This window comes from Heliangelus exortis, chromosome 18, assembly GCF_036169615.1.
Source record: "Heliangelus exortis chromosome 18, bHelExo1.hap1, whole genome shotgun sequence".
Taxonomy (NCBI): Eukaryota; Metazoa; Chordata; class Aves; order Apodiformes; family Trochilidae; genus Heliangelus; species Heliangelus exortis.
In genome coordinates this window covers 5,735,111-5,758,959 of record NC_092439.1, presented here as the reverse complement: position 1 = coordinate 5,758,959, position 23,849 = coordinate 5,735,111, and the positions used below count along the sequence as shown (strand labels likewise).

Here is a 23,849-nt window from a genome sequence, read left to right as displayed (position 1 = left end):
TGGGGAGGGTCATGGAGAGCTTGCTACCATATTTTATGAATAGAGCAAAGTTGCTAATAAACCCAACTGGTTAGTTACATTCTGTGTAACTAATTCCTTGGTTAGCTAACTGAGCTGAACATGATTCATTAGCCAATAATGGTTTATGCAAAAGTGAAATCAGAGAAGTGGGTGTTGCCACAGTGAGAGCACTAGTCATTACCTTCAGTACTATTTAAAGAATTCTGAGCAGTATTTAAGCCACTGTATTTGAGTGGCTCAAAATGCAGAAATTTTAAAGCTTTGGAGCTGTTCTGCATATTCTCATACATAGTTTTGCCTTCATACACTTGATAATGTATTTAAGGGTTACCCCATAGAGCATCACATGTACTAGAGAGGGCCCAGTATTTGTGAGGATAAGCTCTGCAAAAAAAGCCAGAATTCTGTATTCTTAATTTCTGTTCCTGACTACCAATGGCATCACCTGCTCCTGGATACTCGAGATTACTGTAAGACTTGAATGACCTATTTAGCTGTTCTGAATTTTGAATGTTTTTTTTTTCCCTTGTATGCTGAATCTCTTCCCTCCCATCCCTTTTTAGCATAAATTGTGAAATTAGAAGTTGTGAAAGATTATTATATAGTTTTGTAAGACAAATTCATCGTGGGTACTATAAAACTGGGGAAAGGAGGAGTCCTTCCTTTTAAGCCTTATAAATAATAATGTCTACAAGATGTTCTCAAGTCCCAATACACTATCCTGTGAGGATGGAAGCAAGTTTTAGGAGGAAATTATATATTCCCAACAAGTAGCAGTTAAGACTCAGAGTTTCAAAAGAATATGTGCTCCTCTACATGGAAATGATGTAGTGTACCTCTTTTCTAGTGCACATGCACAGATCAGAATTTTGATGCCAAGGTACAGCTCCCAGCCCACACAGAGATCAGGCCAAAGTTGTGCAGATATTTGCATGTCTGGCCTTGTGTGTTGCTCAAGGATCTCTCTGCAGCACCTTATTTAAAAAGTGTAACTCCAAGAGATGCAGACTGGAATATTCAGACTCTATAGAGAGTGCAGTTTGAGTGTAGTACAATTGTAAAACAGTGCCTGGTACTCAATCTACCCAGGCCTAAGATAAAAGTAATCTTCCAGGAATTAAATCTAGAAGGAATAATTGATGGGATTTCCTGGAAACATAAAGAATTTTTTTGTTAATTGTGACAGAAAAGAACATTCAACTGTTTGAGTCTGGATCCTTTCCAGTTAAGAAAAGGATACGGACTTTCTTAATTGGGTAATAATTGGATTCTGTCTCTCAACATTTTAGAGACTTTATATCATAAGGAAATAAAATGCATGAGAAAAAAAAAGCTAAAAACTGTCATGTGAAATTACTACTAGCAAGGATCTTGTGCTGTTTGTTAAAAGTATGATAGTATATAAAAATGGGAGAATGCAGAACATCTGCCTTAAAAAAAAAAATAAATCTAAAACCATGTAGGCAACTGTATACTGAATTAATATTATACAAGGATTGTGAACTTATCAACCAAAAAAGTAAGCAAAACCAGAGAGGAAAATAATAAAGGAACATCAAAACCAAAAAGCTTCTTAAGGTAAATTTTGATAGATCAGCTTGATAACCTTGTTCATTGTGAGTCTTTTATAAGCAAGACTACAGCAGATCTTATACTGCCTCCAAGAATGTGCTTGGTATTGTGCCCTGCAAAGTGGTGTTTAGCTGCAAGAGGTGGTGTGTTGCTGATAAATTGTAAAGTGATGAAAAATTCAATGCACTAATGGAAATTTTAATCAGACAAGAATTAGGTGTATGAAAAGGAGACTCCAGAATAGCACAAGTATCAATCCTGCAATCTTTTTCTCATTTTTACCCTGTTGTAATTAGTAGGCAAATTCATTGATGTCTTAAAGCTGGAAAACATAATTTGATTCAAAGATTAGGTGAAACCAATGAAGTGTATTTGAATTGGAATCAATAGAAATGGGATGAAAAACAGTAATAAATTGCAAGGTCATTCATTAGGGACTAATTGCAAGCATTTCTGCTGTCAGAGCTTCATCAGTCTGTAATGACTAACAAGAAGCAACGCATAAGTATGCTAATCAGCTGCAAGGTAATTCATTTTAGCACTGGTATGGCAGTGAAAATGGCAAGCATGATGCTCAGGTATATCAAACAGGATAAATTAGTAATGCTCTTGTACTGGCAAGACCTCCTGAGGAACACTGGTCATCTACATCAGATGAAGCTAAACTGGAGCATGTGTGTTGCTGAGATGAGGATGGGGAAAGGAGAGCTTAGCTCAGGCAGTTGTGTGCTCACAGCCTGTGGGCAGAGCTGGCTTGTTCATTGCTGTGCTGGAAGAGAAGCAAAGCTGCATAATGTGGCTGTAGACTTTGGCCAAGAAAACTGCTTTGGTAAGCCTAGCAAAGTAAGACTGAAAGAGATGTTTTCACTCTATAAATGTTTTACATCAGTGCTCACAGTCCTTTCAGTTTCATTGCAGCTGGAAAGTGTTGGAAGAGTGAGAGTCCCCCAGTCAGACCAACTATATTGATTTGAAGGTTGTTTACTATAATTCTGACACTGAAGTAATGTTCTTTGGTTTAAGAAGGAAGGGCTTGGGCAGATCAGACTCTGGATCACCTCACCTGTGGAGACAGGCTGGGAGAATTGGGGTTGATCTGGGGAGACCTTAGAGTACCTTCCAGTACCTGAAGGGTCTACAAGAAAGCTGGAGGGGGACTTTTTACAAAGACACATGGCAATTGGGCAAAGGGTGATGGTTTTAAACTGGAAGAGGGTAGACTTAGGTTTGACTTTAGAAAGCATGAGGGTGGTGAGACAGGAACAGGTTGCCCAGGGAAGTTGTGGATGCCTCTTCCCTGAAAGTGTTTAGGCCAGGTTGGGTTGGAGCAACCTTGTCTAGTGAAAGGTGTCCCTGCCTATGGAGGGGGTTGGACATAAATGATCATTAAGGTCCCTTCCAACCCAGACCATGTGATCCAATGATTTTTTTTCCAGCGGGATATTTCCTATGAGGTGTTCCTCCAGAAAAAGAACAAGTAACTTATGAATACTCATCACATTCCTTGATGATGTAGGAAGATTAATAATATGAGGAAGTTATTCACTTGGTCATGTATTTATTATTTTATTTTTGTTGTAATTGAAGTGCCTTCTATTCTGTTTCCAGGGATTTTATGCCTTATAATTTTTGCATCAGAAATGTATTTCTTTTATATTTTCCTTCACTGAGGCTGCATGCATGAGAATATAAAGGCATAGGTTGCTTCTCGTATGTTATGCTTCTTATGTATTTCTGATTATCTTCCCACATAGCTTTACTGTTTCTGATTATCACTAGAATTATCTTGTGCTGTTCCCTAAACTCCCCTGTGCCAAGACTGCAGAGCACTGAGCATTTTCTTTTATTTTTCCATTGTCTTCAGCCTTCTCTCCTTGTCCTTTTGTCATTAATGCCACCTAAACTTGATTCTATTTTGAGATTTTTAGAGTGGGATCTGTCTTCACTGTCACAGTTTTCCTCTGAAGAAACTCTGATCAGCCCTTTAGTGATGAACAGGGCTATAAACCATGTAATACCTACATTTTTTCTTGCCTTCTGGAGCAAGCTATTTGGTCCATGTTACCTTATTTTTAGGAAGAAAAAAATTACAAGACAATGAAAGAGAAGGCAACCTGTCTTTGATATCAGAAAGGCATTTTCCCTGATACAGCTATATTTGATTCCTTTAATAAAGCTTGTTTTGAGGATAGAGTACATGTGGATATGAAATTAATTCAGACCTGACTGGGTAGCAATTACTTGTTTTCCTTTCCATTGCAGAGTTAAAACAGCACTAGTTGTTTTCTACACTTGCTGTATACAATGTGAGTGCCCCATAAAACCTGCTATAGCTCAGAGAAAAAATTAGTAGTAGATTTTTCTGGAACTTCTTCAAGGTAAATTGTGCATATTTAGATCTGATGCATCAGTATTTTTCTTTAGCAGATGAACATTAATTCCCTCAAAGAGTTTTTTTATTCTCATTATTCTTGAAGATTCATGTGTTCTTGCATTTGTCAGTCTCTTGCTTTCTCCTCTGCTGGTTCACATCATCTTATCTCACAAAATGATCCATTGTCCTTTCCTTAACAAGGACAGAAATTCAACAGTTTCACAGAAGCTGGGCTGCAGCAGCTAAGAAAAGAGTTGAAAGAGAATGGGTTGATAAACCAAGGCATGCTAATTTTTCAGTCTTGGTCTGTTCATGTTTGATGTGAACAAAGTAGATTCATTTCCATCATTGTGGGAAAATGTAAAGACAGATGCAGAAATGGAAATTAACTTGAGCTGTAGAATTTAATTTTAAACTAGAAAGATTTTTCTTTTACTTCTTTATTAAGGCAGTGTATTTTCTTTGTCTTTTTCTCAACACAGCCTCAGAACTTTACAGTCTGTCCTCAAATGAAATGTGAGTTGCCCAAGATTTATGTTTTTGATATGAAAACAAATTATCAGGCATTGACATGGGCCATTTCAAACTGCTGCTGCAACCTCTTAATTATGTAATAGTTGTTAGAGAACCAGTCTTCATCAGAGCTCTGACATTTAAAAAATTTGATTCAGTTTTACCTAGAGGCCCAGGGATACTTTTCTGTCATAAAAAAAAGTAGAAAATATTAATAGAGAGAGAAATAATGAACTCTATCAAATTGACCAGGGGAATATGAGTGCACTGAATTTCTAAGCATGTAAGTAATAATTCCTAACACATTTCCCTACCTGGTTTCACCATTCCTACTCATAATAGGAATTAGCTATAATAGGCAGTAGCTATAAGGAAAGACAATATTTCTGGAACCCAAAGCAGGGCCCTGGTAGAGCCTTGTCTTAAATAATGCTTCAATAAGACAAAAAGACAAACTATATGACAGTAGACAGATGGGCTTCTGAAAGAAACTTTCACAGACATTTTCAATCAGTTATCTGAGAGGGTTCCCATCAAAGTTGTGGATGCCTCCAGCCTGGAAGTGTTCAAGGCCAAGTTGGATGGGGCTTGGAGCAATCTTGTCTAATGGGGGAATGGAAGTAGATGATGTTTAAGATCCCTTCCAACCCAAAACATTCTGTGATGATTCTATGATTCTGAGGTTTGAATCCAGAATTATATTCAGAGAATTCTTCATTGACATCCAAAAATAGGGATAAATAAGAAAAGAATACTGAGATGTGTTTTTGTTACCAGTGGTCAGAAATAGCTGGCTTTTTTATTTCTGCATAGAATTTGAGTGCATTACATTTGAAAGGTAGTCTATTCTTGTGATTTGAATTGGCTCCCACAGTTAAAGAAATTGTGTGCAATGTGATTGCAGAATCTGGGATCCATTACAACACAATCCTTGATTATCTGATTTTGTATTTTCCATTGTTTAATAGTCCACTGATTTTTCTTCCATACAACTTGCACAGCTTTAGATCATAATTTTGCACAGTGTGAAACTGTTCTTTTTTTATATTCATAGAAAGAAATGAATAGACCTGACCCATATTTTACTCCAGTATTGAGTACAGATTATTACTGGGGAATTCTCAGCAGTTTTCTGGTGCTCATTCTTTAGAAGAAAAGATGAAATCTGTTCTATTTACAGGAGTTATCTTTCTGCATTGTCTTCTGTTCCTGGAGGGTTTTTTTTGGCCACGAGCTCTAATACTGCCAGGCATTGGGTGTTTCTATTGAAGCATATGCTGTTGGCTGTGTGAGACTTGGGCTCCATGATGGTACAGCTCCAAAGCACTCTGACTCAATGCTTTTGGGCTGTAGCTAAAAGAGTTACATCAACTGTCACATATCCTAAACTCCCATGTATTCAAAAGTGCTTAATGGAACACCAAGAATCACATTTACTTTTCATAAATCGGAGGTCATTACATAGGGGATATGCTACATTGTAATAGACAGTTAGAGCTAGATAAGAAATATTTTTTTCACATAATTTTCCAAGGTATTCAAGGCTTTCTTGATTAAAAAAATGTGTGAATAAAGGAATGTGAGACAATAGGCTCTTGTAACTGATTTTCCAGTTAATCAGTATAAACAAGCCTAGCTATGCAAAAATTTGAGACTGATATGAGCCCTTATTCAGATCAGGAACAAAATACAAGCTTTTCTGTGTCCAAGTAAATGTTTAATTATGTATTTACGAAAATTCAAAATTACATAGCAAAATATGAATGCAAATGCCAAGAGTTCAAGTCAGGCTATGAGAGTAAGATTCTAGATTCCAATCCGAAACAGTTTCATGATGCTTGAAAGCTGAAATATTCTATTAAAAAGTCTCATTTAAAAAAAAAAAAAAAAAGCACAGTGTAATTAAAATATTTTATCACAAAACTTTCTATTATTTCTGTTAGAAAAAAATGTTTAGTCAGAAGATCTGGGAATGCAAATGATATGGTGATGAACAGCAAGGTCAAGAGCAAGTTAAAAATAAAAATGCCTCTGGTCTGTACTTTCCCATTTCCTGACCAAGGGAAGCTGTAGGTCAGATGTCAATCATCCTTACAGCAGATGGGCCTGAGAAAAGGCTCAGAGCTTTGCTTTGCAAAGCAGACATCTCCCTGCTGTGTGGGGTATGTCTGCAACTATTCAGGGGGAAAGCAAGCATTTGGCTCTCTGCAGAAGTGACATAACTGGTTACAAATATTTGAACAAAAATTTTAAACTCCTGCCTCTGCTAGGAAGTGGAGAGGAGAGGAAGATTTGTATCTCAGTCATGCGTGATGCCTCCCTGGGCTCCTCCTAGGGCAGTGCACATCATCTGCACCACGCTTCACTTGTGCCTCTGTGCTTAAAGCCACAGCCAGTCCATACCAAGTGTTGTGTAAGATTAAAGGGTTATGGCTGCTCCAAAAAAACGGGCAGGTTGGAGGCCTGAAGCACAGAATGAATATGGCACAGCCAGACCAATCTTTATGTCACTTAAGATGGTTCAGTTCTGACTGGATTGGTAATATTTTCAGCTTAACTTGTTGCAAAAAGCCCTCAGTTTTGGTTGAGCTTTAGGTATAGTTGAAGGAAAATACGTTGTCAAAAAATGTTTGCATTATTTTTTTCAGTTTTTCAGTAAAAAATATTTTATTTTTTAACACTAATATATGCAATGGGAATGCCCACACGAGTGAATTTATTTGGAAGTACTGACATTCACAGTATGCAGGCTTTTAAAATCAGCTGAATATCTGAATCAAGGGTTGTTATAAGGTGTATTGTTTTCTGCTTTGATTTAAGTATTGATTCTATTCTGGCTCTTTTGTGAAGACACTGAACCAAAGGAAAGGTCTCAGATGTAAGCCTAATAAGTCCTTTTTGAGGGTAGCTGTAGAAATTTAGAATGTTCACTCTGCCTTCCTTATTTTTTCTTCTCCATTTTGATTAGCAGTATGAACACAAAATCATAAATTAATAATTTCATCTGAAGTTAAACTCATCTCATTTACATGAAGTAAATGATTCGCTAAAGAAAATGGTTCCATTAACTTCCAAGAAATTAATTATCATTAGTCAAAGCAAGTTCCTAATTTTTCTTTGGCTGTTAGACAGATAGGGGTCTGTATTTGCAAAATCACTGTTCCAGAAATTTTTCAAAAATTATTTTTGCGCATAGTTAGGACCCATTCTCAGTTAAGCCCCTTAAATTATATTTTTATGCTCAAACTATAAATTGTAACTAATATTCCTGTTTAACTCTCTGAACCCATGAATCATCTATAAGGATTTATTCTAATTTTCTGATGGCACTGAGTAATTTTGATAAACTATTACTAAAAGCAAGCCAGCTTGCTGTAACATGGGAGAAGAAAAGAACAGTAATGGCTCTATGAAACTGATACTGTATTTGCAGCATTTTTATGTGAACTCTTTCCTTTTTGTAACACTTTTATTTTTTCCACTGTCATGCCACACAAGAACTATTAGTGACATCCTAATGACATCCTCAGTACATTTGTAAAATATACACCAAATTCAGGGCCAAGCATCATTGAGGAATCAGTTAGGAGTGACAAAGGATAACCTTGTAATTGTCAGTGTTACAACAGATAGAGAGGCTTCCTATTTCACAAAATCCCTATTTTGACAGATTTTGCACATAGTCTCAAAGAAGTTTGAAGAGTAAACTGAAAAGAAGAGAAGACCCTTTCATATGCTGGTCTCTGTGTTTCTCAAAACTAGGCCTGTGAGGGAACAAGGTTGGATAGCTGAGGCTGTTGCTGCTCAAAATGTGTTATATCATCACCTGCCATATGTAAAATATCTTTACTTGCAGCCATATGTATAACAGGAACATAATCAATCATATTTACAGCTATAATCAGTGGTCTCAGTACTAAACTGGAATATTCGAAGGAGTGAAATACTGTGAAATACTGTGAAACCTCCCCATGTAATTAACTTCAATTTTCAGCAGGCATTGACTCATTTTAGAAACCCTCTATAGATTAATACAAGAAATCAGTTGAACAATAGTGTTTAATTCTTTCACCAGCTTTTAAGTAATAGTGGGGAAAAAATGGAGTCTGATTATGAATAGCAGAAAAAGATTCAGAAATTATAATGTACGGGAGTTTAAAGTTTGATTACAGAATGTATTTTTATCTTTCCGACAATGAACTTTTTTTCTTTAAATGGATATATAGGAATCTTTATAATTTATGATGACCTCTGTGAGATGCTTTATTCTGAAAAAAAACCCACCCAAGAATTATGAAGAAGGGGCTGAATTACTAAAAAGCATCTGATCAAATTATTTAATTTAAAATGATGCTGTAATCTTTTCCTCTGGAAAACTTTCCATTACTACCGATGGGCATTGAACATATGTCTGAGAAGAACAAGACTTGGTTTCAGAACTTTTAGCATCAAATCTTGATTTATAAATAAAAAATGAAAAAGTGGGAACATCAGACCCATTAACTGATAATTTTTGGTTTACCACAGAAAAGGAGGAGAAGTGTGGAAGAAGCTTCTGTTGTTGGCATGAACCCATGTGTTTTATTTATTACACACATACTGAGTGTTACTATTCAATTACTGCATGTTCCACATGGTGTTGAATAGTTTGGGTATGAGAACACAGTGCTGCAAAACTTCAGTGGGAGAAGAAAAGGATGCACATTTCAAAAAAATCAGTCTATCAAATGAATCAACAGGATTATAACATGCTAACAGTTTAGCACTTGTTACTTCTTTTCTCCATTCAGTTCAGGAATAATCTGAGAATTAATCAGATGAATGTAAAATGTTTTGTTAAGTGGTTGGAGTTCAAAGAGAAAATAGCCTAAGAGTAAATTATTGAATTGAATAGAAATAGACACCTCAAAATCCTGTTGAAATATTTATTTTAGAAATTGATTTCTATTTTAAAAGTACTGTTACTGAAATCCATGGAAGTTCTACCAGGCTTGATTTGCAGAGCATTGCTTGAAAATTGGGCACTTCATACACAACCCATTTTGAGGACAGAATAAGAATGCTTTTAGATATTACCATATATGTAATTTATGTTTGTATGTAATGTGCTTAAAAGATATGTATTCCTTTAAATTTAAAACCATAGCATCCTTTCAGTTTCATCTGCAGTCATCTGTTAGATGGCCTTTCATCTAAAATGGAAGTATAAGGCAAAATAGTGTCAGCTTGCTTAACAAATTGTTCTTACATAGGCACTTGTGGAATTTAAAAGCTATGTAAATTTCATAATATGCAAATTAGCATATTATTAGCACTCTGATTATTTCAGAGTTGCTTGACTAAGTATATGAGAAAACATTTATACTCTAGCTTATTTATGTGAATAAATGGAAAATTCAATACTTGCAATTATGCACCCATGTGACTTTGAAATTCAGTCTACTTGACATTTCGTGTCAGTAAAACTTTACACAAATCTTTGTAGAGACAAAATCTAAAAATAATTTGGGTATGTCTCTCCAGAAAACTGTGGTGGAAATCAGAAGGAATACACATGCTTCTTTCAGTAGAATTTCCTTATAACTTGTTTTGATTTTTGCTAACTTTCAAAACCTTCATTCTTAACCAAAAATCCCAAACAAACCCAAAACACTTGTGAGGCAAAAATCAAAAAACCAGTCACGTGGTAAGTACTTTGTGACCACCTATCAAAGCATTAAAAAAACAATCAGTATTTTTCTGAGCTTAAAGCATATCTGGGACATCTGGCAGGCTGAGTTTAATAGATTAAGGTGTAGAGAACCAAAAGCAGCATCAGAGAGACATCTTTGATTTAGTCATTGCTATGTAATGCTATAATACAAGCAAACAAGCAAGCAATTTTTTATTTAAGTAATAAGTAAAAATTTCTATTTAAAAAGAAGATTACATATTGTTTTCTACTCAGGATTTGTCCCTGCTACCTACCTCTCCACTGAAATTTTTATCTTTGTTGTATTGACTTTGCTGTGGAAACAAATCAGTCCTAAATTCATCACAGGAAGCAGATTCTGTGCCTGTTTTGATGTGCTTAGTGGTAATCCAATTAGATTTGTGTTTCTACTTACTGAATTTAAGCCTTATCAGTGTTACAACTTCTGAATAACCATCTTCAAGTATTTACCTGTTTGTCTGACCATTTTTACCTGTTTGATCTTAAACAGTTATGTCTATATGAGGGAGCTAGAATAGAATATTTCAGTTAACCCTTAGGAAAAAGCCTTGGTCGACTGAAATAGTTGCACATTTTCCTGGGTCTATCATGCTGTTATCTTTGTCTTTACAGGGTCACTTCTTCAGCTTCATTTTAGACATAATTATTTTCCTCTTTCCAAGGATGGTGGAGTTCCTGCACAGTACAAAGAGCTTCCCAAGTTTGTGTTGCAAACCTTCGTGAAAAAAAAGCACTAGAGCTCAAGAGTAAGCTGTAATTGTAAAAATAAATGAGGAGTTTCTGTAATTGATCTTGTGGTACACTTACTATGGTGCTCTATAAATCAGATTTTATCTTGGTTGGATTGCTGGGTATTCTACTCACAGAAAAAAATAATATACTTTGAATTATAATCTAATCATGGATAACGGGAAATGAAGGTTTATGATTGAAAGAAGTTTTATTGGGAGGCTGAGGGAAAGGAGACTTGCTGTAACCAAGGAATAATCTGAGGGTGACAGGGAAGAGTGGAAAGAGCACAAACATTACACAAGTTATAACCCTAGGAAATTACATTTTGCCAGATAGATGAGAAGGAAGTTTAATTATGGAGAACAGGCAATAAGCAGAATAGGTTTAAGTGCTGATCATCTTAGAAAAGAAAGAGTGCTTACTAAAAGAATTGTATAATTATCCCAAAAAGGAACCACTTTGACTACTGGTAAGGAGAAAAATGTGGCAAATCTAATATGTTTTTCTAAGGTAGGATTTCTTCCCATGATTTTCTGTTATGTGTCATTAGAAAAATAAGTCACTCGTATTTGCATGCAGCACCTTTTTTGGAAGATGTTTTTCAATCCTGTTTTGTGTGTGGCATTGCTTTATCATAAAGTTCACAGAGATAATGGATGTATTTTAATTAGACTTTTTAGCTTGGTAAATATCTTTCACATCTGCCAGAGCAGTCAGGTGCACAGAATAGCAATTAGTTTTGGTGGTTTGGGGTTTTTTTTTGGTTGGTTGGTTGTTGTTTGGGGTTGGGGTTTTTTTTGTTTTGTTTTGGTTTGTTGTTTGTGGGTTTTTTGTTGTTAATATAGGATATATTGCATTTTCCACATTTTTTTCACTTTATGCTGCTCTGGAAAAACATAGGAAGAAAGATATTGAATATCCAATAAACTGTTCCTTAAAAATGAGGAAAGTTGCTGAAAATCAGGAAAATGTCTTTTCAAATAAGCTAGAAAGTACATAGTTTACAATCACAAATATTTGCTAAATATTAGTTTCTTAGCAAAACCTGCAGAAGACAGCATTAAAGCTGAATGCTGACATATTTTGATGCTAAATATAAAATTGAAAGTAGGTATCCTTATCCTGTCATCTTTCTGAATTTCCACAGAATTTTTTTTTTTTTTTTTAAGGATTCACATTTTTCTTGTCATCTTCAAAATATTGCAAGGTGCAACAAGAGGCAGAACTTTGCATTTAATACAAGACTGGAACAAATATTCCTTTTGGAACAAAACCCCACCAAATGCTCTTTTGTCTACTGTGGCTCAGTGGAAACTGGACTCTTCTGGCTCTGCTTGTGCAGATAACAGCTATGAGAGAAAATGGAAATTCATGGTAAGAATTATTTCAGTTGCATGGAGTTGCACAAAACCAATTACAAATTCCCATTGTGTGAGAAAGAACAAAAGAAAGATACTAAGATCCATAAATATTGAGAGTTAAAACACAGTTCAGGAAAGAGCATCAGGATGTGTTGCAATGAGTGTGGTCCACAGAAGGCAATGGAACCAATCACTTCCTTTCAGTAAGATGGATGTTTGGTTACCTTGTTGAACCAGCAAATGAATCAGAAAGTGCTGAAAGGCCACAAACAAAATTTGTAAATCTCAGTAGAATGAATTAAGGGATGGCATAAATAACTTTTAAAGCTTTCTTGTCACTTGTAAACAAAAAGCAGCCGATTTATGTGTAATGTGGATCTTTAGTTTGTCAGCATCTTGATTGCTATAGTCAGAATTTAATTACTACTCTGTGAACTTTGCAATTATCTACTTTGTTCATTTGGGTATTTTAAGAAGGAAAGCTGATATGGAAACCAATTATGATTTCCCTGGATAATCGACATTTTTATACCAGACTTCTTGCTACCAGTTTGACAGTGTGCACTGTTATTATAAAGTTCCAGAGCTGCATGAAAAAACCTGATCTGTCAGGCATTCACTCAAATATAAAATAACATTCATTTAGAACTCCAGCTCTGCTGAACCAAGAGTTTATAGATTACACCATAAAACTGGTAGTTGCTCATTTATCTGTCTTCCTAGCTAAAGATAGGCAATGGACTTTTACATATGCAATCAATGAGAAGTTCTTTTAGCTGTGGATAAAACAGGAGATTTGTTTTGACTGTGTTCAGAGAAAACTATTATCAGATTCTGCTTGTTTTAAACAGATAGTTAAATAACAATGCCAACCTCTATTCCAGATCTATACTGGGCTACTTTAGCCAACTTTAGATTCATTTTCACCTTCCCTTTGCCTTTGCCAAGGAGACCAATATGCAAATGGAGAATTTAATATATTTTTCACCGAAATAATTTATTTTTAAGTAAGTTTGAATTCCTGTCATATGTGTCAAAGAAAACAAAGATTATTTAAGGCACAATGTATTTTTCTAATTAACATTTTTCCTCTCACAGGTGATTCAGGTACCACATTCTGTCTTCAGTAACTCCATGGATGCACAAAGGAAACACACAGAGAACTGTGAGGTAAGTGGTGTGTGCTCCTGCATGGCTGCCCTGTGTAAATGGGTACCAGCAACATATCAGTTCCACTTTGCAGAAAGGAGGAGGGAGTGCTAGGCATTTCTTGAAATAGTTGGACTTTTTTGTATGTAACTCACTCTGTACCAAAGAGGGTTTGAGTATAGAATTACTAAAATGCTCAGAGAGTTTTACAAGCATGGTATTATTATTCACCATAGGAGACATGAAATAACTGCAGAACCTTCTCTCCTAACAGGTCAGTACAGAAACATAATAGTGACCAGAAATGTAACCTAATTGCTTTCATGCTTTTTGACTACAGATAAAGAGAGAATCTTGGTCTCTAGAGCACCCTCATCAGTGCTACATTCATTCTCAAATATTCATTCTCTGATTTAGGCAAAATGTCTGAAGAAACTCAGCATTCTATATTTTCCTCCAGAAAAGGGATAAATGGAAGATGTTACTTCCTTAAAATTTTCCTAGAATACCTGAAAGTGGCTGTCTGAAGTGTGCATGGCAGAGAGAATCACAAGCCTGTCCCACTAAGAGATGTAATGAATTTTTATATGTTAGTTCTCTTGGCCTTTGCCTTATTAAAATTCCTTATGAACATTCTTGAACACGAGTTTGCCTTGTAAAGGTCATTTTAATCAGAAGGGAGTCTACTCCTGTAGCTACTATTTATTTATTTATTTTAGGAGTATAATGCTCTAAAATTATTTTTACCTAAGAAGAGTGCATGTTTTTCTGATTATCAGACAATGGTGTGACAACACGGCCAACAGACCACGACTTCTTTTGGTTTTTAGGGAACAGTTTCAGTCTAGGTTCAAGCTGCTATTTTTACTTGTGGACAGAAAGTGCTGTGTTGTTAGGCTGGTGACATGTGCAATATTCACTGACTGGTCTGAAGTGTGGAGATCATGGTGCAGAGAAGTAGGGTGAATGTTCCCAGTACTTGCAGAGGATGCTTTCACAGCTGACACATCAACAGTCCTGTGTGTGAAGCACTGCTGTGTATTCATAAGGAAAGTGTTTTTAAATGCCTAGAGTGAATCTAAGGGGATCTGAGAGCCTAGGTGGAGGTAAATGAGGCCCTTTCAGTACACAGGGATTTAGAGATCATCTCCAAGTCAGAAACCTCAGCGAATGAGGTGAAGGAAGGAATTACAGCCCCAAACACCCTTGCTCTGTTTATGCATCAGGACAGGTAAAAATGAAAGATATTAATTGTTATAGCATCATTACAGTGCAACACGGAGTTCCCAGTTTTCATATGGGGACCAAATCCTAAACCTGTTATGGTTTATGAACACAATTATTGTTCATATGCTATCCTGAAATCCAAATTAAATTTAGCTTTTTAAAAAATATATACCCAGGTGAAATTCTTTGTCAGAAATTAGACTATGGAAATCTCAGTCCAAATGTTAACCACAGAGTGGAAGCCTGAGCTTGAAAGTCTTACTATTTTAAAAAATAACAATTTAGAGCTGCTGTCCTACAGGTGTTCCTTTCCAGTTGTTCTGCAAGTCACGATTAACTTAATGGTGCAAAGATTCTTTAATTATTAGCCTGATACCTATTTTTATTCCTGATAATATCTCAGTAATAATTGCCCTATTTTTGTCTAATCTAGACAAACATATATGCAAGCCAGAATATATCACCTGATTTCCAGGATTTTAATTGTTGCCTTTATTGTTAGCACAGTTTTAAAATTCCAACTTCAGAGTAACATGCTGATTTTTTAACACAGAAATGAAGCAAATTTGGTGACACAGTGACTTAAGTAAATCTGTGAATCTAGCTCATTCCCCTCTACCCCAGTTTCTAAGCAGGTTCCTACACTGGTACAAGAAAATTTTCTCCAAACAGAAATAACACTGCTTCTCTTCCTAAATTCAATGGCAAATGGGAGTTCTGCATAGTTTCCCAAGAAAGCATAAAAGGAGCACATTTCTCGGGAGTGGCAACTTCCTTGGATTAGCCTGTTGCAGCACAAGCAATGAACAGATGTGCTATTCATCTAAGAACAAAGTGAGGACAAGCAGTATTTTATTTTATTCTGTAGGCAGTATTTTATTCTGCTACGTAGCTTATTAAGTAGTGCCAGTCATATTCATAAGAACAGTATTCAAGCCAGATTCTTTGACAAGAGTGTCTTACTGAGCCTGGTTAGTAAAATATGAATAAAATATCAACTCCCTAGAGTGGTATAAATTTTGGAACAGAAAACATAGTTGTGGAAACAGAAATTCAGTGCTGATTTAGTACCTGGGTCTCCAGCACTGCAATCAACTAAGAAGAGGGAGAAAAAAGAAAAAGGAAACACGTGTTCTGATCCATGTTTGATCACATCTGAAATGATAAAGTGACTGCAGTCTTTCCATTGGTTATCCTGAGTTGTCCAGGACTGCAACATTTTACTTGTTTTGAAAGGAGATCCTGATGTTATGGAGAGCAGGCTAACAGAAGTTATGGTGAAATGAGCATAGGAAGGAGCAGAGGACTGAAAAAAGAAGACTCACAGGGAAAGAGAATGAACTGTGGTCTAGAAGTGCAATAAGTACTGAGCTGTAGTGCAATCTTATTCACTACACAGAACTCTTGATTACAGAGGGAAGATTAGTGTTGGACTGCAGCCAGGCTCTGCCAGTGTGAATTGCAGCAATTGGGGGAGAGCATGAATTAATATTGGGCACAGTGACAGAAGTTAGGCCTCTTAAACCTTATGTTCCCCTTGCATGAAAATGTATTAAATTGTTGTGCATTTTTTCTGGCACTTTATACAGAGATAAGCAATAATGATGCACATTTCCCCTGGGCATCCCTGTAAACCAGAAAATCTCTGTATGACAGCACACCTTGCAGAACCTTTGCTATGCTATAGTGTTTTAACATAGTACTACTGAAGATGATGTATTCTCTCTTTGTTCTAAGAATAATAGTATCCCTTATGAATATGAAGGAGCAGAGGGAAGGTAGTATCTTTTAAATAAAAACTGCCTTTTGTATATTTTGAAGATACAAAGCTGAATGAAAGCAATCACAGTATTCATCATCTAAGTACTTAAATCTTGAAGGTCTTTTCATTTTAAATCTGTTAAAAATTGAATCAAATAAGACATCTGAGTTAGACTGAATTGCATGGAGTGATTGCTATCACAGTAGAATGGATTTTAAAAAAGGTACAAAAAAGCTCTTTTGCTTCTCCCATTATCAGTGTTATGTGTGTATTATGTGTATATCCTCTCACACATTGCAGTTTATTAATCTTGTCTCAAAAAACCAACAAAACTGATCAAAAGGACATACCAAAGTGACTAGTCTGTTTCAACTTGCTGTCTTTATACTCAGATATTCACTGCATTTTTCAGTTTAACAGTCAAATAAGCCAGTGACATGAAAATGCATATGAAACTTTGGAAGAAGGGTAAAAGCTAGATAAGCAAGGGCCCAAGCCCTTGAAACTTCCTGAAAAGAAAAAAAAAATCTTCAGGTCTTATTGATAAAAAACACCACAACACTTCTTAGAGAATGAAGTGGCTGAGTTCTGGAAAATGCCTTTTGAATTAAATTTCACTGCAGTCTAGGTGTTTCTAATGATTGGAAAAACATTTATGGCATCATGCATCTTCTTGTGACTAAACAACGATGAAGTCTTGCTGATCCCTGTTTTTCATGTCCTTTTCTGCCAAGTTCTAGAAGAATATGGGTTTTGGTACTGGAAATCAGTTTGTAGAATGCTTTTAAATTGCATCCAGGAGCATCAAAAATTTGAATTGCTCCTGTGATGGCACCACCTTGTATTTTAATGGCACTTGGGCTGAAATTAGGAATTTTTGTGTCTTTCACTATACATAGACTATGGAACATGAAGGATTGTGATTCTTGAAAAATTGGTTAGATACAGTTGCCTTTTATATATTTAATGATATTTTTTGGCAATATATTTGTGAGCTGATTTGATGCTTGGTATTCAGTATATTTATTTGGTTGATCATATGTTCTCCCTTATATAGTCATATGTTGTCTCCTGATATGAATGGGAATAAGATAATGAGAGCTAACTGATGGAGGCAGAGAGGTAACATGGATGCTCTGGGTTGTGCAACTGAATAGTCTAAAAATCTAATGCACTTACTGCACATGTTGAATTTACTTCCAGCTGCAAATATCTTGAGGCAAAATGCTTGGAGTGAGTGCTCCTCTTGATTTTTTTCTTGCTTCCTTACAGGAAGTGAAGCCAGTCACACTTTTCTAAGTTTTCTAGGTACAGAAATAATGACCAGTTTGTAAACTGCACGTGTTAAAGCACGAAGCTTTGTTAGCCACCCTTTTAACCAGTGTATCATCATTGAATCATAGCATGGCTTGGGTTGAAGGGGATCTTTAGGATCATTTAATTCAAGCCCTCCTACCATGGGCTGGGACACTTCCCACCAGCCCAGGTTGCTCCAAACCCATCCAACTTGGTCTTGGACACTTCCAGGGATGGGGCAGCCACAACTTCACTGTGCAACCTGTTCCAGTGTCTCACTGTCCTCATAGTGAACGATTTCCTCTTTATATCTAAATTAAATTTACCCTCTTTTAACTTAAAACCATCCTCCCTGGTCCTATCACTCCAGGCCCTTACCAAAAGTCCCTCCCCAGCTTTCCTGTGGACCTTCCAGGTACTTAAAGGATGCTCTAAGCTCTTCCCGCAGCCCTCTCTTTTTCGGGCTGGAAAACTTCATCTCTCCCAGCCTGTCTTCTTAGGAGCTACTATTCCACTTTAGGAACATCAATTTCAATCATGAAGACATTTAATATGCAGAAAAGCGAGCGAGGGACGAGGCAGGGGAAGGTGCCGGGGTAACGGGAAGGAGCGGGGCCGCAGTGCTGCCGGGAGCCGCCAGGGGCCGCGTTCGAGCCGGGCAGGGCTGCGGGGAAGCGGCGGAGGCTGAGGGGGGTTGCGGGCGGCGGCTCCGCGGAGCAACAGGGCGGGTTGCGGAGCGGCCGCGCAGCCGCCGCGGATCCTCGCCACAGCTTGAAACAACCGGGCGATAAAAGCCTTGTAGTGCACATCGGCTTCCTCCCCTTGGTGGTTTGGTTGGTTGGTTGGTTTTGTTTTTTTTTTTTTTTTCTTTGTCGTGGTTTTTGTGATTTGTGGTCATTTTTTTGTTGTTGTTTTTGGGAAGCGTTGCCCAAAGCCGGCACAACAAGTGGATGCTGCGGGCGGGTGCAGGCTGAGCCGCTGCCTCCTGGACGTGTCTGGGGGAGAAACTGCAAGAAGCAACACCCGTCAGCGGAGACAGGCTGGGTACACGGATTATTTAACGTTGATTTACAAAAATCTGCCGCAAAAGCTGGGCTTGGAAAGACTAGTGACCGCGCTTACCCCTTCATTCGCATACACACACACACACCTCACACCGCCTTCATGTTTTTCCTTTTGGAACCAGACTCTTGCTTGTTGCCTTTTTGCACATGCCTGGGCGAGCAGAAGTGTCTGTGGCTGTGCAGAATGCTCCCCGCTTAGGCAGCCTCGCCGGCTCATCCTGGAGCTCTTGTTGCACCCGGAAAGAAGGGACAAAAAAACAACTCTTCAACCTGTGGTGCTGACTGACCATACACACCTGCAAATGTAGAGCAGTTGTTCTTAGCCCCCTCCTCAGACTGCTGTCACCAGGTCCTTACACTATCAAGAACAGCATTGCTTTTCTCTGCCTGGAAACAGTAAGTATAACAGCATTTTTAAGACCTTTTTCTGCATGACACCTGGGTGCCTTGTGAAAAATAGCATCCTTCAATAGTCATATTCGTCATGTGTTAACAGACACAGTGATAAATGAGGCTCCTGTTCCAAAGGGTGTGTGTGTGTGTGTGTTTGTGTGTGCTTGCATGTATATGTTGCTTCGGTGCACCTGCCGTTGTTTTCCTGACATACCATGTCACAGTACTGCCACTTGAGTGAGCATTGTACATGCCAGTTTCCAAATTAATTTCAGTGAGGTGTTTCTATGATTAAAACATAACTCAGTTGTAGATTAGAATGTAACATTTCTGCATAAAATGTGTTCATACAAGTATAATGAAAGCTCTTTGTGTGGGTACATGTATTCTTTGGTATTTCATCTAGATATATGTAGGTGTAATATGTATTACGTATGTATTCAAGGATCTGAACTGCAGTCTTTTTATTAGTGTTTATGTGTGTTGGTGTTTCAGGAGCATGCATATGTTTGTGTATGGATGGAAGTGCTTATTTGGGAGGGGATTTTATATCTCAGTCTGTATATTTGTGACATACCCACCCACGTCCTTACCCACAGAGTCGTTCAAAATCTCTGTGCATGTGATGTGGGTGTGTGTGTAATGTAGAAGTGTGAATGGTGTGGGCAGAGGAAGATTTGAATGCTGTGGTAATAGATGACACAGTTTCATTTGATCAAGTTGACCTTTTAGGAAAACAATCCAATCTTTTTCTTTTTTTCTTTTTTCTTGGTTTTTTGTTTTTGTTTTTTTTGGTTTTTTTTTTTTTTTTTGTGTGTGTCTTTTTTTTAATTTTTGTGTATTTGTGCATGTGCCTCAGGTTAAGTGCTTCTTCTGCATGACCATAACCAAAGGGTGACCCATCCACTTCCTTGTGTCCTATGGGGACCTCAGAGCCAGTTTCTCAGTCTTCATCTCCTCCTCCTCATCCTCCTCCTCTTACCACTGCTTCTGATGCCCTGGGTGCTGCTCCCAGGTTTGAGAAATTGCTGAATTGTTGACAGGCTGAAGACAGGATTTGCAAGGACCTCCTCACTGTGTAAATAAAGCGATGGCTGGAATTAACTTCAGCTCCCCAAGAAATGATGTTAAACAATAATAAGATTGCTAGGCCAAAGCATAACCAGGAACAAATGATGAGGAAGGAGACTGTTTGCATGTGGTTGCAATGGTAAACTAAAACCATCTGTGGAGAACAGGTACCTTTTGATTTGCATATTTTTTTCTTCATGAATTCAGTCTTTATAGCCTGCAAGGTAGTCATGATTCAGATCAGATCTGTGATAGCCACAGGAGACAAATGAAAATAAAGGGGCTTGGGGGATGGAAGAACAAGTAAAGTCTCAGTGGTTCCCTGGCTGAATTTGAGAATTTCATCTTATTAACAAAACAGTAGTTTGTGTCAAACATTCTGGACAAAAAAAGAAAATGCAGATCTGTGGCTTTCTAAAACATATATTCAGTGTTAAAACTATGTTGCCCTGCTCTGCATCAAAGGGACTGTCCTCCAAAAGCAAATGGCTTTGAACATTCTGTAGTGAAATTAAGGTTACACTATATACAAAAACCTATTTTTGTTAAATAATTAAAAAAAAAAAAAAAAAAAGCAGTTGCAAAATGGAGGTTGCAATGGTGAGTGCAGATAGCTCTGGGTGCAACACCCACATGCCCTACGGGTACGCAGTCCAAGCTCGAGCCCGAGAGAGAGAGCGCCTGGCACAGTCCAGAGCCGCAGCAGCTGCGGCTGTAGCAGCAGCAACAGCAGCAGTAGAAGGTGGGGCAACAGGTGGAGGTGGCCCATATCACAACTACCATCAGGAGCAGAGTCGAGGTGCCTCCTCCTCTCACGGTGGGAATGTGTCACACGGCAGCGTGTCCCACCGCCAGAGTGGTAAGAGACGGAAGAAAGGGAAAAAGAGGAGCCAGCAGTTGGGAAGTAGGGAATGCGGGGCCTCCTTCCCCTGCTCTGAGCTGCTGCCTCTCAGCGGTTCTGAAGAGAGAATACTGAAGGACTTGAGTGAGGAGGAGGAGGAGAATGAAGACGAGGATGAAGATGATGAGGAAGAAGGAAAGCTCTACTACAGTGATGACTATGGGGAGGATGAGTTTTCCTACTCGGACCAGCCACCCGATGATGGTGGAGGCCCCGGGGGTTACAGCTCCGTTCGCTACAGCGAGTACGAGTGTTGTGAGCGTGTGGTAATCAACGTGTCGGGACTGCGGTTTGAGACCCAGCTGAAGACATTAGCTCAGTTCCCAGAGACATTGTTGGGTGACCCAGCGAAGCGAGGCAGATACTTTGACCCTCTCAGGAATGAATACTTCTTTGATAGGAACCGACCCAGCTTTGATGCCATCCTCTACTATTACCAGAGCGGTGGTCGGCTGAAGAGGCCGGTCAATGTTCCCTTTGACATCTTCAGTGAGGAGGTGAAATTCTACCAACTCGGGGAGGAGGCCATGCTCAAGTTTAGGGAGGATGAAGGGTTTGTCAAAGAGGAAGAGGACAGAGCTCTGCCGGAGAATGAGTTTAAGAAGCAGGTTTGGCTGCTGTTTGAGTACCCGGAGAGCTCCAGTCCAGCCAGAGGCATTGCCATTGTCTCTGTCTTGGTCATCTTGATCTCTATTGTTATCTTTTGTCTGGAGACTTTGCCAGAGTTTAGAGATGACAAAGAATTCATCACGTCCCTGAGCTTAGGGAAGGGGCTTGCCAACGAGTCGCTTCATCTGGATGCTGGGGAGCACACCATCTTCAACGACCCCTTTTTCATTGTAGAGACGGTATGCATCATTTGGTTCTCCTTTGAGTTTACAGTGCGCTGCTTTGCATGTCCAAGCAAAGCACAGTTCTTCAAGAACGTCATGAACATCATAGACATTGTCTCCATCTTGCCTTACTTCATCACTCTGGGCACCGACTTGGCACAGGAACAGGGCAGTAATGGTCAACAGGCCATGTCCTTTGCCATCCTGAGGATCATCCGTCTGGTCAGGGTGTTTCGCATCTTCAAGCTCTCCAGGCACTCCAAGGGTTTGCAGATCCTGGGTCATACGCTCAGGGCCAGCATGAGGGAACTCGGCCTCCTCATCTTTTTCCTTTTTATTGGAGTAATTTTGTTTTCCAGTGCTGTTTACTTTGCGGAAGCTGATGAGCCTGCCACCCATTTTCAAAGCATCCCAGATGCCTTTTGGTGGGCTGTAGTGACCATGACTACAGTCGGTTATGGGGATATGAAACCCATAACTGTGGGTGGGAAAATTGTTGGGTCCCTGTGTGCCATTGCAGGAGTGTTAACCATTGCTTTACCAGTGCCAGTGATTGTCTCCAATTTTAACTATTTCTACCACAGAGAGACTGAGAACGAAGAACAAACGCAGCTGATGCAAAATGCAGTCAGCTGCCCTTACCTCCCAACAAATTTACTGAAGAAATTTAGAAGCTCGTCGTCTTCATCCACAGAGGATAAATCAGAATATTTGGAGATGGAAGAAGGAGTTAAAGAATCTCTTTGTGTAAAAGAGAAAAAAAGTCAGGACACGGGGAATAGTAGTGAGTCAGAGAAGAAAAACTGTGTGAATTCCAATTCTGTGGAAACCGATGTGTAATTTTGAGTGTTTCCAAATATATTTATGCATTAAAGAGTGCAGTGAAAATAATGAAATATGCAAACAAGAGTCCACAGCATACAGTAGTATGCCATTTAATGGTTAAATACAAATAAAAAGCATTGATAAACTTGTATTACATATCAAGTAAGTGGTATAATTCGAGGAAGGGATTGCTAGATCTGATATATTTCAGACTTTATATTTTTATTAGAATGCAAGTGTTTTGCACATGAGGCTGAAAAATTTATTAAATCCAAGACAGTTTTAAAGTGGGTGCATGAACTGTCGACATCACTAATAACAGCTCTGTGGTAAAAGTTGGCATTCAGAGGTATTTACTATGTAAGAAGCAATGAAGTTTGGTAGTCATTTATCTATTTATCAGTGCTTTAATAGCAGCTACCATAAATCATTGGATACCATTGTAATTGTTTTTCAAATGGTAAATTTATTGTAAAAAGATATTCTACAAAAGATAGCTCTAATTTTTTTTTTTTTTTTTTTTTTTTGGAATATATAATGCTTGTTTTTAACTGGAAATTTACTTTGAAAAGGCTGCTGACCCTCCAGAAATTGTTTATTTTTATAACTCTCTTTGGAGGCATTGCAGCACTTGTTGTCTAATAATGAAAAATGAAGTAAGAGAATCATTTAACCTGGTCTGACTGCAAAGGCAAAATGACTGGAATGCTTTTTTGCACTACTTTATATGCTGGAGATATAGTGAAAGAGACTTCATACTGTGAATGTTTACTAATGTAGTAGTTCAATGACAATCATTGGAAGAGTGAATTCTGCATCATTTCTTATTGTTTCCTTTTTTCTTTATGTGATGCTGGTGGTGAAACAGCTAACATTACATCAATTCCATACTCTTTTTAATTATGAATATCTGTGATCTGGAAAAGGATTGTGAAGTAAAATTTTATAATCAAAGTTATTTGAAATCAGTTTTTTTCTACTGATGCCCTCAAGACATAGCCATCTAATTTGTATCTTTTTCCTGGTTAATTTAGCATTCAGA

General features: G+C 37.9%; 1 protein-coding gene and 1 long non-coding RNA gene across 2 annotated transcripts in view; one reads left to right on the top strand and one right to left on the bottom strand.

Annotated features, from left to right (window-relative positions):
• Positions 1 to 23,849, bottom strand: part of LOC139804468 (uncharacterized) — a 244,637-nt gene that overhangs the window by 195,782 nt on the left and 25,006 nt on the right. The window lies entirely within an intron of this gene.
• On the top strand, positions 18,486 to 23,761 carry KCNA4 (potassium voltage-gated channel subfamily A member 4). The gene is made up of 2 exons (XM_071762107.1): positions 18,486 to 19,180; positions 20,037 to 23,761. The coding sequence occupies exon 2, from the start codon at positions 20,834 to 20,836 to the stop codon at positions 22,820 to 22,822; it is 1,989 nt and encodes a 662-aa protein (XP_071618208.1). The 5' UTR covers positions 18,486 to 19,180; positions 20,037 to 20,833; the 3' UTR covers positions 22,823 to 23,761.